This window comes from Cherax quadricarinatus, chromosome 48, assembly GCF_038502225.1.
Source record: "Cherax quadricarinatus isolate ZL_2023a chromosome 48, ASM3850222v1, whole genome shotgun sequence".
NCBI lineage: Eukaryota > Metazoa > Arthropoda > Malacostraca > Decapoda > Parastacidae > Cherax > Cherax quadricarinatus.
Genome location: NC_091339.1, coordinates 6,401,730 through 6,417,819, shown reverse-complemented (window position 1 = coordinate 6,417,819; position 16,090 = coordinate 6,401,730). Strand labels below are relative to the sequence as shown.

At 38.8% G+C, this 16,090-nt stretch overlaps 1 protein-coding gene across 5 annotated transcripts in view; it reads right to left on the bottom strand.

The window, feature by feature from the left end:
* The window catches only part of LOC128696198 (neural-cadherin-like), a 703,451-nt gene that overhangs the window by 21,252 nt on the left and 666,109 nt on the right, over window positions 1–16,090 (bottom strand). For all 5 annotated transcript variants that reach the window (XM_070094825.1, XM_070094826.1, XM_070094828.1 and 2 more), the window contains exon 10: window positions 2,347–2,538. In XM_070094825.1, the coding sequence (XP_069950926.1) occupies window positions 2,347–2,538 (192 nt within the window). The remainder of the gene's footprint in view (window positions 1–2,346; window positions 2,539–16,090) is intronic.

Below are 16,090 nucleotides of genomic sequence, written 5' to 3'. Positions count from 1 at the left end.
TGTGTGTGTGTGTTGTGCATGCATGTCTGTGTGTGTGTGTTGTGCATGCATGTCTGTGTGTGTGTGTTGTGCATGCATGTCTGTGTGTGTGTGTTGTGCATGCATGTCTGTGTGTGTGTGTTGTGCATGCATGTCTGTGTGTGTGTGTTGTGCATGCATGTCTGTGTGTGTGTGTTGTGCATGCATGTCTGTGTGTGTGTGTTGTGCATGCATGTCTGTGTGTGTGTGTTGTGCATGCATGTCTGTGTGTGTGTGTTGTGCATGCATGTCTGTGTGTGTGTGTTGTGCATGCATGTCTGTGTGTGTGTGTTGTGCATGCATGTCTGTGTGTGTGTGTTGTGCATGCATGTCTGTGTGTGTGTGTTGTGCATGCATGTCTGTGTGTGTGTGTTGTGCATGCATGTCTGTGTGTGTGTGTGTGTGTGTGTGTTGTGCATGCATGTCTCTGTGTTGTGTATGTGTGTCTGTGTGTGCTGTGCATGTGTGTGTGTGTTGTATATGCATTTGTGCGTGTGTGTGTGCGCACACGTGCACATTTTTTTTTTAAGCATATGAGAATCAAACCATTCATGGCCTTGCACCAACCCTAGTGTCAATATTACAATTTTACAAAGAATGCTTTATGCATTCTTTTGACTTTTTGACCCAACACTGTGATTCAATGTACAATTTATAAGAACTTTTTTGAGTGTGCTTACAAATTTTTGCTAGCTTATGGCCATACACACAATGTGACTTGCAAGTGTGAGATGATAATGCTGTATATTCCGGAGTGATATTGTATAATATTGGATACAGGGTACTTGGTCATTTTTATTATAAATATAAAATCATTTTCCTCTTCTTTTGCACAACTATCAATGCTTTTTTAACCATTTTTTGTCTATAGTCATTCTTGTCTATTTTTTTTGCATTGCAAAAGCTTTTCACATTCAAACTTTTTTATTACACATCTTTCCAAGTATCTTTTCTCCTGCACCTAGTCTTCTGTAACCACAAACCTCTCAAACTTTTCCACACCTTCCCAACATGTTCATCACTTTCATTCAAAAACTAGCCAAACTTTTTCTGACCACTGATAGCATCTCAAAATGTTTTACCAGTCAATACTTCAACGTAACTCACACTCCAGTAGACTGTTCTTACAACATTTCATCATACCTCACAATGATCCTTATCTAAATTTTTCTTTTAAAAACTGCAGTGCCTATCACCTAAGTCTTAGAGCACAAACCAGGTACAGGTTCCCAGTATTATTTACACAAGATCTTCAATAATTCTTACACTATCCACATGGTGTCTCCTGCTTTTGCATTAGTCTCCTAAAAATATTTTTCTCTCAACTCTAATTCCCAAAACAATCCCATGAAACCTCCCAAAAACATCTCTCACCCCTCAACATTTTTCTCCCATCCCTGTGAATAAGCACTATTGCCCCTTTAACATCCCACTTTCATTCTCAACTTAATGAATGAAAACATGTACACCATTTTTTTTTTAAATAATCACAAACCAGAGATCAAATAAATACTAAATGCTCCTAACGAAGCATTGGGAACAGTGCAAAAGGCTTCTATCCAACCTCCCCTGTGGCTCTCTTGTGACAGTCTTTTATTTTAAATTAACAGTATCATCATTACACCTATAATTCTCTCTCATGCACATGCAGTACTACCAAGTGCATTCCATTAACTCCTCAAACTTTCCTAACCTTTTACACTGTTTCACTGACCTTTTAAACTATTTCACTTAACACATGCCGTTTCCTAGCATTCTTACCACAGTGTGAATGTTTGGTTTCTAATCAAATTAAAAATTCATATTAAGTACATTGAGCATATTATGATCATTTTGTAATTTCTGCAATTTCACACTGCACCAAAATCATATTCAAACAAACACTACAATATATACACAATTAAACCATCTATAAATCCATGAACATTCAATCATCTACAACACATCCATATACTGTACTACATTCAAACAACCTAACTTCAACCTTAGGAACAACTGATAAATAAAACATGCAAGTACTGTGTATAAAAATCAACATCTTATGTTTATAAATTTTCACGATCATCAAGTTTAGGACTTATTATTAAAACTCAATCATTATTCTTCCATCACTTAAAATTTAATGATCAATAATTTTTTTACTTAGTCATCAATATCTTTAATTACTACACACTTCTCTTATTGTGTAATGAAAGCCTACTGCCTAGCCCATGGCTGGGCTCAGAGAATAGATAAACTCTTGAAACTCTTCAAAGGTATGTATCACTATAGAGTATATGTATATCAGTTCTCACTTCATATCTAAGATTCCCCATTACTGTTACTTACGTCTAAAGGCTTCTTGAGAATGATCCATCCTGACTCTGGCTGGACCTCGAAGTACTCCAGGTCTCCTGGATTTGCTGCTGATGTCAGATTGTAGATAATGGCACCATTGTTATCAGCGTCTTCGTCAGATGCAGAAACACGTAGAATATTTGTTCCCACATTTGTATCCTGCTTCACATTCTCTATGTATTTCTGAGAAAGAAAGGAATAATGATAAGTAAAAAGGTTAATGCAAGTGCTGTAGTGTTCTTGAGTGATACACTGGTCCTGAAGATAAGAAAAACAGCTAATGTCTTCCGACTCTGTCTATACATAAATATTAAATAAGCACAAAAGTAAAAAATACTGCACAAGTCATCATAGTCAACCCACCCATAATAGAAATAAAGTACAGCAGATTCTTAAAAAACTGGAATGCTTAGTATCACAGCACTGCAATTTCCCTTAAGTGGTTGGGGATTTCAATGCTAAAGTGGGCAAAAATGTTGTGGAGGGAGTAGTAGGGGTGCCAGGGTTAAATGAAAATGGGAAGCCTTTAATTGAGCTATGTGTAGAAAGAGGTTTGGTAATAAGTAATACATATTTTATGAAGAAGAGGATAAATAAATATACAAGATATGATATAGCACGTAACGAAGGTAGTTTGTTAGATTATGTTTATTTTTTTTTTTTATCACACTGGCCTATTCCCACCAAGGCAGGGTGGCCCGAAAAAGAAAAACTTTCACCATCATTCACTCCATCACTGTCTTGCCAGAAGGGTGCTTTACACTACAGTTTTTAAACTGCAACATTAACACCCCTCCTTCAGAGTGCAGGCACTGTACTTCCCATCTCCAGGACTCAAGTCCGGCCTGCCAGTTTCCCTGAACCCCTTCATAAGTGTTACTTTGCTCACACTCCAACAGCACGTCAAGTATTAACCCTTTGACTGTTTCAGGCCCCTCTCTGAAACTGTCATTCTATGTCGCTCAATTTTTGAAAAAAAAAAAAAATTATTTTTTCTTATGAAATGATAGAGAATCTTTTCCCGATGGTAATGACACCAAAAGTTCGAAATTTGGTCGAAAACTCGTGGAATTATGGTCCCGCGAAGTTAGCGGTCTCGGCGACATATGCGTATCGGCGATTTCGCCGACTTTGAGCCCAATTTTCAGCCAATTCCATTGTTCCAGTTGACCAAACTCATAGCTATTTCTTTAGAACTCCATTTTATCTATCAGCTGAGTACAAGAAACCTCCCATTTACTAATTTGGACTACCCAATATGGTGGTCAGAAATTGGCAATTTGGCCAATTTCACGCAAAATAAAAAAGATGCCAATTTCAAAATAGGGTCCAGAATAAACAAGGTAGACATTCGTGGCACTAAAATAACATATGCTCTGTTCATTAGTCATATCTCTAGGCCCCTCTTATATTATTATTGCTTTCTATTTTGATTTTTTATTCATACAAAAAAATACAAAATTTACTGTTATGCAGACGAATGCATTATTGTAAAAATGGTATAAATAATATCAGTGCACTAGTGAAAGAATATTAGACTCCCTAGTTGACGTGTATTGGACGTGTGGTGTGATTTATTTACTCTTCAACATTGGTAAAAATCGAACATTTTCGCTACTTTGAGCTTAGTTTCAAGGTCGTTTTCATCGTAAAAGTAATGAAAATCATCGCTATTTCTGTAATATGTTTTCCATTTTATCACCTAAGACCATGAAAACGCAAATACAATGATAAATACTATACGAAAATACACCTCAAAGTCAGCGTTTTATTCCAAAAAAAACGATCAGAGTTTTTTTTTTCTCATTACGCAATGTGTGCTGCAGGATTTTTTTTATGTGGTGCACACTGACCACACAGACCCATTCTCTCACATGTGGGCCTACCAGCTTTCTCCCACTTGATTTGAAGCCGCTAGAATTATTGAGTATATATACGTCAGAAACATTGGCTCGTAAGACGTATTTATACGTCGAAAACAGTCAAAGGGTTAAAAACCATTTGTCTCCATTCACTCCTATCAGACACGCTCACGCATGCCTGCTGGAAGTCCAAGCCCCTCGCACACAAAACTTCCTTTACCCCCTCCCTCCAACCTTTCCTAGGCCGACCCCTACCCCGCCTTCCTTCCACTTGAAGTTATTCTGCTTCGCTCCATTCTCTCTACATGTCCGAACCACCTCAACAACCCTTCCTCAGCAATCTGGACAACAGTTTTGGTAATCCCGCACCTCCTCCTAACTTCCAAACTACGAATTCTCTGCATTATATTCACACCACACATTGCCCTCAGACATGACATCTCCACTGCCTCCAGCCTTCTCCTCGCTGCAACATTCATCACCCATGCTTCACACCCATATAAGAGCGTTGGTAAAACTATACTCTCATACATTCCCCTCTTTGCCTCCAAGGACAAAGTTCTTTGTCTCCACAGACTCCTAAGTGCACCACTCACCCTTTTCCCCTCATCAATTCTGTGATTCACCTCATCTTTCATAGACCCATCCGCTGACACGTCCACTCCCAAATATCTGAATACATTTACCTCCTCCATACTCTCTCCCTCCAATCTGATATCCAATCTTTCATTACCTAATCTTTTTGTTATCCTCATAACCTTACTCTTTCCTGTATTCACTTTTAATTTTCTTCTTTTGCATACATTACCAAATTCATCCACCAATCTCTGCAACTTCTCTTCAGAATCTCCCAAGAGCACAGTGTCATCAGCAAAGAGTAACTGTGACAACTCCCACTTTATGTGTGATTTTTTATCTTTTAACTCCACGCCTCTTGCCAAGACCCTCGCATTTACTTCTCTTACAACCCCATCTATAAATATATTAAACAACCACGGTGACATCACACATCCTTGTCTAAGGCCTACTTTTACTGGGAAATAATTTCCCTCTTTCCTACATACTCTAACTTGAGCCTCACTATCCTCGTAAAAACTCTTCACTGCTTTCAGTAACCTACCTCCTACACCATAAACCTGCAACATCTGCCACATTGTCCCCCTATCCACCCTGTCATACGCCTTTTCCAAATCCATAAATGCCACAAAGACCTCTTTAGCCTTATCTAAATACTGTTCACTTATGTGTTTCACTGTAAACACCTGGTCCACACACCCCCTACCTTTCCTAAAGCCTCCTTGTTCATCTGCTATCCTATTCACCGTCTTACTCTTAATTCTTTCAATAATAACTCTACCATACACTTTACCAGGTATACTCAACAAACTTATCCCCCTATAATTTTTTCACTCTCTTTTGTCCCCTTTGTATTGGTGGATAAAAGGTTGATGGGTAGGCTCCAGGATGTACACGTTTATAGAGGGGCTACTGATAAATCGGATCATTATTTAGTTGCAGCTACAGTTAGAGTAAGAGGTAGATGGGAAAAGAGGAAAATGGCAACAAGCAAGAGGGAGGTGAAAGTGTATAAACTAAGGGAGGAGGAAGTTCGGGTGAGATATAAGCAAATATTGGCAGAAAGGTGGGCTAGTGCAAAGATGAGTAGTGGGGGGGTTGAAGAGGGTTGGCATAGTTTTAAAAATGCAGTATTAGAATGTGGGGCAAAAGTTGGTGGTTATAGGAGAGTGGGTGCAGGAGGAATGAGGATTGGTGGAATGATGAAGTAAAAGGTGTGATAAAAGAGAAAAAGTTAGCTTATGAGAGGTATTTACAAAGCAGAAGTGTTATAAGAAGAGTAGAGTATATGGAGAGTAAAAGAAAGGTGAAGAGTGTGGTGAGAGAGTGCAAAAGGAGAGCAGATGATAGAGTGGGAGAGGCACTGTCAAGAAATTTTAATGAAAATAAGAAAAAATTTTGGAGCAAATTAAACAAGTTAAGAAAGCCTAGAGAATGAATGGATTTGTCAGTTAAAAACAGAGTAGGGGAGTTAGTAGATGGGGAGATGGAGGTTTTGGGTAGATGGCGAGAATATTTTGAGGAACTTTTAAATGTTGATGAAGAATGGGAAGCAGTAATTTCATGCACTGTCCAGGGAGGTATACCATCTTTTAGGAGTGAAAAAGAACAGGATGTGAGTGTGGGGGAGGTGCATGAGGCATTACGTAGAATGAAAGGAGGTACAGCAGCTGGAACTGACGGGATCATGACAGAAATGTTAAAAGCAGGGGGGGATATAGTGTTGGAGTGGTTGGTATTTTTGTTTAATAAATGTATGAAAGAGGGGAAGGTACCTAGGGATTGGCAGAAAGTATGTATAGTCCCTTTACATAAAGGGAAGGGGGACAAAAGCGATTGTAAAAATTACAGAAGAATAAGTTTACTGAGTATACCAGGAAAAGTGTATGGTAGGGTTATAATTGAAAGAATTAGAGGTAAGACAGAACGTAGGATTGCGGATGAGCAAGGAGGTTTCAGAGTGGATAGGGGATGTGTAGATCAAGTGTTTACATTGAGGCATATATGTGAACAGTATTTAGATAAAGGTAGGGAAGTTTTTACTGCATTTATGGATTTAGAAAAAGCATATGATAGAGTGGATAGGGGAGTAATGTGGCAGATGTTGCAAGTACATGCATATGGAATAGGTGGTAAGTTACTAAATGTTGTAAAGAGTTTTTATGAGGATAGTGAGGCTCAGGTTAGGGTGTGTAGAGGAAAGGGAGACTACTTCCCAGTAAAAGCAGGTCTTAGACAGGGATGTGTAATGTCACCTTGGTTGTTTAACATATTTATAGATAGGGTTGTAAAAGAAGTAAATGCTAGGGTGTTCGGGACAGGAGTGGGATTAAATTATGGGGAATCAAATACAAAATGGGAATTGTCACAGTTGCTTTTTGCTGATGATACTGTGCTCATGAGAGAGTCTAAAGAAAAATTGCAAAGGTTAGTGGATGAGTTTGGGAGTGTGTAAAGGTAGAAAGTTGAAAGTGAACATAGAAAAGAGTAAGGTGATGAGGGTATCAAATGATTTAGATAAAGAAAAATTGGATATCAAATTGGGGAGGAGGAGTATGGAAGAAGTGAATGTTTTCAGATACTTGGGAGTTGATGTGTCAGCAGATGGATTTATGAAGGACGAGGTTAATCATAGAATTGATGAGGGAAAAAAGGTGAGTGGTGCATTGAGGTATATGTGGAGACAAAAAATGTTATCTATGGAGGCAAAGAAGGGAATGTGTGAAAGTATAGTAGTACCAACACTCTTAAATGGGTGTGAAGCTTGGGTTGTGGATGCAGCAGCGAGGAGGCGGTTGGAGGCAGTAGAGATGTCCTGTCTAAGGGCAATGTGTGGTGTAAATATTAATCCAGAAAATTCGGAGTGTGGAAATTAGGAGAAGGTGTGGAGTTAATAAAAGTATTAGTCAGAGGGCTGAAGAGGGGTTGTTGAGGTGGTTTGGTCATTTAGAGAGAATGGATCAAGGTAGAATGACATGGAGAGCGTACAAATCTGTAGGGGAAGGAAGGCGGGGTAGGGGTCGTCCTCAAAAAGGTTGGAGGGAGGGGGTAAAGGAGGTTTTGTGGGCGAGGGGCTTGGACTTCCAGCAAGCGTGCGTGAGCGTGTTAGTTAGGAGTGAATGGAGACGAATGGTATTTGGGACCTGTCGATCTGTTGGAGTGTGAGTAGGGTAATATTTAGTGAAGGGATTCAGGGAAACCGGTTATTTTTATATAGCCGGACTTGAGTCCTGGAAATGGGAAGTACAATGCCTGCACTCTAAATAAGGGGTTTCGTGATATTAGCAGTTTGGAGGAATATGTTTGTATATCTTTATAGGTATATGCTTCTAAGCTGTTGTGTTCTGAGCAACTCTGCAAAAACAGTGATTATGTGTGAGTGAGGTGAAAGTGTTGAATGATGATGAAAGTATTTTCTGTTTGGGGATTTTCTTTCTTTTTTGGGTCACCCTGCCTCGGTGGGAGATGACCGACTTGTTAAAAAAAAAAAAGTATACAGCATTAACAATCAACATGATGTTAACCTGACATTAATATTCATGGTACTGTATATACTGTACATTATAAGAAAGCATACACATACATGTTAAGACTAAAAAGTGTACAGTAAACATGTAATTAAATCATCAAGAAGTTTAATAAAGCCAAGCAATATTGTGGTTGAAGCCTTTTAAGAGGAAACATGCTTGGTAGAATAATTCAAGTACTGCACTGTACAGTACTTGGAAATGCAATTTCTTGAGAATTCCTATATTTGACTGTCATTTTATAAATTATTTTACTGTATGGTATTTATATAATTGTTGGCTCATTTTTTGTAAGAACTATTTAGATCCATCATACTATTCTATAAAAAATATAAACAAGTCACACAAAAATATATTTTCCCAAAGAATATCACAAATAGCTTATGTTTACAAAATAGTATGTATAATAATAAATTATTAAGTACAATACATTGGTTATATGATAGTAAAAATTGAACAGAGGAAACATGTATAGCAGAGGTTAATACAGGCAAGCTCCATTTTACAGCACTTCGCTTTTATAGCATTTTGCTAATGCAGCGAGCAGTTTTCAATTATACCCAGTCTTCATTTATTCAGACTTTCTACAATAAATATACATGTATTCACCACTCGCTATAAGTACAAAAATACTTTAAGGTAAGTAATGTGCGTACTGTATTAGGTTATTTAAACATGCTATGTTTGGGTAAATTCTTAAAAAAAAAAAGAGTAATGAATACAAATTAAAAATATGCACAAGTTACTATTTTTTAAAGACATTGTTAACAATTATATGATGAGATGTACAGTAATATAAATAAAATCTATTACTACTAATTAAGCTGCAACGGTGGTATAGTTAGCACAGAAAGAGCCATGAGTGATGCTCTAAGAACAAAACCAGGTATACAATATGACACACACACTTGACTGCTCTACTCTTTGGTAGCTGCTACCTTCAGTGAATTCTCTGCCAATTTCTCATTGTCACACACACACACACACACACACACACAACCAACCTACTACCTAGAAAATGTACTATATACCAGTTCAAAATCTGTGACCTATCATTTCCAGTATAGGCAAGTTAATGAGCCCACTGCACAATATTTTCCCACCATCCAACCACACAAAATTTTAGCCTGCTGGCATGTCTGCAGACTAACAAGGATGTTACTTTTGATGCAAAGGCTGCATCCTTCTCTGTTTTACTTTCAAACCATAAACACTTCACTGCATTTCCATACTTGCTGATACAAAATTGTGCTGTTTATTTCTTTACTACAGTACTTTACTATTCTTTCCAATGATTTCTGAACAGAAAATGAGTAGGAAATTTGAGCCAAAAACATAATTATCAGGCAGATTTCCACAAGGTGAATATCCCTCTCCTTTAGGGAGTTACTGGGCAAATGACTCAACTGTGTGTTACTGCCAAGATGATTAACTGTCCATGACATGAACTTACGAGAGATGAAAAATGCCTTAAATTTGTAGACTGAATTTCAATAAAAATTCCTCTGTTGGTCCAGCCACATGCAGGAAATTAAAGAAGCAAGTGGTAGGACCACTTCACAAGTATGTACTAGAGTTGCAAGCACAGGTAGTGAAGCGAGTGATGAATGTAGCTATGTCACATTCTTGCAAGTAAGGAATAAGCAATAAGCTTGCACAATGTTAATCCAAAGGAGAGTTGCCACGTGCTGACAAGGAGCCAGCTAAGTTATTCCCTCTTGAACTCAAGCTCAAAGTGAAGGAATGCAGGCAAGAATTTTTTTTTAAATGCAGATGACACCAGTGACCAGCATCTTTTTATAGATGTATTCAAAAACATTTCTCTCCAAAAGTGAGCAAGTTGCTTTTGGCTCACTCTTTTGTGCCAATGTTTCAGTTGGTCAATATTATATCATATCATATATATATATATATATGATATGATATAATATTGGATGTAGTGCGGATGACAAGAAACAGATGATTGCTGATGTTATGAATGAAAAGAAGTTGGATATCCTGGCCCTAAGCGAAACAAAGCTGAAGGGGGTAGGAGAGTTTCAGTGGGGGGAAATAAATGGGATTAAATCTGGAGTATCTGAGAGAGTTAGAGCAAAGGAAGGGGTAGCAGTAATGTTAAATGATCAGTTATGGAAGGAGAAAAGAGAATATGAATGTGTAAATTCAAGAATTATGTGGATTAAAGTGAAGGTTGGATGCGAGAAGTGGGTCATAATAAGCGTGCATGCACCTGGAGAAGAGAGGAATGCAGAGGAGAGAGAGAGATTTTGGGAGATGTTAAGTGAATGTATAGGAGCCTTTGAACCAAGTGAGAGAGTAATTGTGGTAGGGGACCTGAATGCTAAAGTAGGAGAAACTTTTAGAGAGGGTGTGGTAGGCAAGTTTGGGGTGCCAGGTGTAAATGATAATGGGAGCCCTTTGACTGAACTTTGTATAGAAAGGGGGTTTAGTTATAGGTAATACATATTTTAAGAAAAAGAGGATAAATAAGTATACAAGATATGATGTAGGGCGAAATGACAGTAGTTTGTTGGATTATGTATTGGTAGATAAAAGACTGTTGAGTAGACTTCAGGATGTACATGTTTATAGAGGGGCCACAGATATATCAGATCACTTTCTAGTTGTAGCTACACTGAGAGTAAAAGGTAGATGGGATACAAGGAGAATAGAAGCATCAGGGAAGAGAGAGGTGAAGGTTTATAAACTAAAAGAGGAGGCAGTTAGGGTAAGATATAAACAGCTATTGGAGGATAGATGGGCTAATGAAAGCATAGGCAATGGGGTCGAAGAGGTATGGGGTAGGTTTAAAAATGTAGTGTTAGAGTGTTCAGCAGAAGTTTGTGGTTACCGGAAAGTGGGTGCGGGAGGGAAGAGGAGCGATTGGTGGAATGATGATGTAAAGAGAGTAGTAAGGGAGAAAAAGTTAGCATATGAGAAGTTTTTACAAAGTAGAAGTGATGCAAGGAGGGAAGAGCATATGGAGAAAAAGAGAGAGGTTAAGAGAGTGGTGAAGCAATGTAAAAAGAGAGCAAATGAGAGAGTGGGTGAGATGTTATCAACAAATTTTGTTGAAAATAAGAAAAAGTTTTGGAGTGAGATTAACAAGTTAAGAAAGCCTAGAGAACAAATGGATTTGTCATTTAAAAATAGGAGAGGAGAGTTATTAAATGGAGAGTTAGAGGTATTGGGAAGATGGAGGGAATATTTTGAGGAATTGTTAAATGTTGATGAAGATAGGGAAGCTGTGATTTCGTGTATAGGACAAGGAGGAATAACATCTTGTAGGAGTGAGGAAGAGCCAGTTGTGAGTGTGGGGGGAAGTTCGTGAGGCAGTAGGTAAAATGAAAGGGGGTAAGGCAGCCGGAATTGATGGGATAAAGATAGAAATGTTAAAAGCAGGTGGGGATATAGTTTTGGAGTGGTTGGTGCAATTATTTAATAAATGTATGGAAGAGGGTAAGGTACCTAGGGATTGGCAGAAAGCATGCATAGTTCCTTTGTATAAAGGCAAAGGGGATAAAAGAGAGTGCAAAAATTATAGGGGGATAAGTCTACTGAGTATACCTGGTAAAATGTATGGTAGAGTTATTATTGAAAGAATTAAGAGTAAGATGGAGAATAGGATAGCAGATGAACAAGGAGGCTTTAGGAAAGGTAGGGGGCGTGTGGACCAGGTGTTTACAGTGAAACATATAAGTGAACAGTATTTAGATAAGGCTAAAGAGGTCTTTGTGGCATTTATGGATTTGGAAAAGGCATATGACAGGGTGGATAGGGGTGCAATGTGGCAGATGTTGCAAGTGTATGGTGTAGGAGGTAGGTTACTGAAAGCAGTGAAGAGTTTTTACGAGGATAGTGAGGCTCAAGTTAGAGTATGTAGGAAAGAGGGAAATTTTTTCCCAGTAAAAGTAGGCCTTAGACAAGGATGTGTGATGTCACCGTGGTTGTTTAATATATTTATAGATGGGGTTGTAAGAGAAGTAAATGCGAGGGTCTTGGCAAGAGGCGTGGAGTTAAAAGATAAAGAATCACACACAAAGTGGGAGTTGTCACAGCTGCTCTTTGCTGATGACACTGTGCTCTTGGGAGATTCTGAAGAGAAGTTGCAGAGATTGGTGGATGAATTTGGTAGGGTGTGCAAAAGAAGAAAATTAAAGGTGAATACAGGAAAGAGTAAGGTTATGAGGATAACAAAAAGATTAGGTGATGAAAGATTGGATATCAGATTGGAGGGAGAGAGTATGGAGGAGGTGAACGTATTCAGATATTTGGGAGTGGACGTGTCAGCGGATGGGTCTATGAAAGATGAGGTGAATCATAGAATTGATGAGGGAAAAAGAGTGAGTGGTGCACTTAGGAGTCTGTGGAGACAAAGAACTTTGTCCTTGGAGGCAAAGAGGGGAATGTATGAGAGTATAGTTTTACCAACACTCTTATATGGATGTGAAGCGTGGGTGATGAATGTTGCAGTGAGGAGAAGGCTGGAGGCAGTGGAGATGTCATGTCTGAGGGCAATGCGTGGTGTGAATATAATGCAGAGAATTCGTAGTTTGGAAGTTAGGAGGAGGTGCGGGATTACCAAAACTGTTGTCCAGAGGGCTGAGGAAGGGTTGTTGAGGTGGTTCGGACATGTAGAGAGAATGGAGCGAAACAGAATGACTTCAAGAGTGTATCAGTCTGTAGTGGAAGGAAGGCGGGGTAGGGGTCGGCCTAGGAAAGGTTGGAGGGAGGGGGTAAAGGAGGTTTTGTGTGCGAGGGGCTTGGATTTCCAGCAGGCATGCGTGAGCGTGTTTGATAGGAGTGAATGGAGACAAATGGTTTTTAATACTTCACGTGCTGTGTGAGCAAAGTAACATTTATGAAGGGATTCAGGGAAACCGGCAGGCCGGACTTGAGTCCTGGAGATGGGAAGTACAGTGCCTGCACTCTGAAGGAGGGGTGTTAATGTTGCAGTTTAAAAACTGTAGTGTAAAGCACCCTTCTGGCAAGACAGTGATGGAGTGAATGATGGTGAAAGTTTTTCTTTTTTGGGCCACCCTGCCTTGGTGGGAATCGGCCAGTGTGATAATAAAAAATAAATAAAATAATATATTTATCTATATATATCTTCTTCTTCTTTCAACGTACCAGCCGTATCCCACTGAGGTGGGGTGGCCCAAAAGAAAAACTGAAGTTTCTCCTTTTAAATTTAGTAATATATACAGGAGAAGGGGTTACTAGCCCCTTGCTATATAATATATATATATATATATATATATATATATATATATATATATATATATATATATATATATATATATATATATATATATATATATATATATATATATATATATATATATATATATATATATATATATATATATATATATATATATATATTTTTTCAACAAGTCGGCCGTCTCCCACCGAGGCAGGGTGACCCAAAAAAGAAAGAAAATCCCCAAAAAGAAAATACTTTCATCATCATTCAACACTTTCACCACACTCGCACATTATCACTGTTTTTGCAGAGGTGCTCAGAATACAACAGTCTAGAAGCATACACATATAAAGATACACAACATATCCCTCCACACTGCCAATATCCCAAACCCCTCCTTTAAAGTGCAGGCGTTGTACTTCCCATTTCCAGGACTCAAGTCCGACTATATGAAAATAACCGGTTTCCCTGAATCCCTTCACTAAATATTACCCTGCTCACACTCCAACAGATCGTCAGGTCCCAAGTACCATTCGTCTCCATTTACTCCTATCTAACACGCTCACGCACGCTTGCTGGAAGTCCAAGCCCCTTACCCACAAAACCTCCTTTACCCCCTCTCTCCAACCCTTTCGAGGACGACCCCTACCCCGCCTTCCTTCCCCTATAGATTTATATGCTTTCCATGTCATTCTACTTTGATCCATTCTCTCTAAATGACCAAACCACCTCAACAACCCCTCCTCAGCCCTCTGACTAATACTTTCATTAACTCCACATCTTCTCCTAATTTCCACACTCCGAATTTTCTGCATAATATTTACACCACACATTGCCCTTAAACAGGACATCTCCACTGCCTCCAACCGTCTCCTCGCTGCTGCATTTATATATATATATATATATATATATATATATATATATATATATATATATAAATACATATACCCTGCCTCGGTGGGAGACGGCCGACTTGTTGGGAAAAAAAAAAAAAAAAAAAAAAAAAAAAAAAAAAAAAAAAAAAAAAAACATATACTCTATCGTGCCTTCAACCTATGTGCATTGTTTGACAGTGTTTTGGAGAGCAAGATAGCTTGTAGCTCAAGTCACTTCAGCTATCCTTATTAAAAGGTTCCAATGCTGCTTTATCCATGAACACAATGAAATACAGTATATTAAAAGAATTTGGCCAATAAAGTCCTCCTCATTGATAATGCTTCCTGCCACCCAGAGGATAAAAAGCTCTCACACCCTTTTGCTGAGTCAGTCTTCGTGACTCCAAACACATCTGTCTTCAAAACAGTACTTTTTGCCATACATTAGGTGTAATGCAGACTAATCCAACAGAAGATATTAGACAGTAACACCCTAATAAATGAGTCACTTGACAAGATGAGTCTCTCCCATAAAGAGAGTGGAAAAAAGTTGTAGACAGAGACAGTTGGTGAAAGTGAGGATTGTAATTACAATATTATATTCACGGTGTCTTCACTCTCAAGGAGGGTGGAGATGTTGCAGTTTGGGGAGATCATCTGAACTGTCATGTCAGTGCACTTTTGGTAAAACAGCTTTTGAATGTGTGATAGCGAACGAGTATTGAGGATTGAAACGATGGTGCTAGGCGGTTAGAGGGTAAGGTTTTGAGGACATGGAGGAGACAGAGGTGGAAGTGCTGATCAAATTAAAAGCTGAAATGACAAATGAGGACCTTAAGGAACTGATGTCAAGTCAAGTGACAATGACAATGAAGATGTGGTTCCAGTATGTAGCAGATAATGTGAAATCATTGTCTGAAGCTTTGAAACAATTTAAGGCTCTTGCAGATAAAATATTTAAGTTAGATCCCATGATAGAGAGGAGAGTCAAGTACAGGCAGTAAAACCTACATTTCAGTTTTAAAAGTAGACTATATAAGAATTCTTCAGCATTCAGCCAAGCCTCTACCCATCAAATATATTTATTTGCTAGGTCAATTTCAGCCACCATGCCCCTTCTGGATGATCTATCAGAGGGAATCATCCTTCCAACATATCCAACACTACCTTATTGTATTTTTTTTTTTTTAACATGTTGGCTGTTTCCCACCGAGGTAAGGTGACCCAAAAAGAAAGAAAAAACTTCCATCATCATTCAACACTTTCACCATCACTCACATAATCACCGTCTTTACAGAGGCGGTGCTCAGATACGACAGCTTGGACATCCCTCCAAACTGCCAATATCCCAAACCCTTCCTTTAAAGTGCAGGCACTATACTTCCCATCTCCAGGACTCAAATCCAGCTAACCAGTTTCCTTGAATCCCTTCACAAAATATTACCCTGCTCACACTCCAACAGCTCGTCAAGTCCCAAAAACCATTCGTCTCCATTTACTCCTATCTAACAAGCTCTCATACGCTTGCTGGAAGTCCAAGCCCCTCGCCCACAAAACCTCCTTTACCCCCCCTCCAACCTTTTCAGGGATGACCCCTACCCTTCCTTCCTTCCCAAACAGATTTATACGCTCTCCAAGTCATTCTACTTTGATCCACTCTCTCTTAATGACCAAACCACCTCAACAACC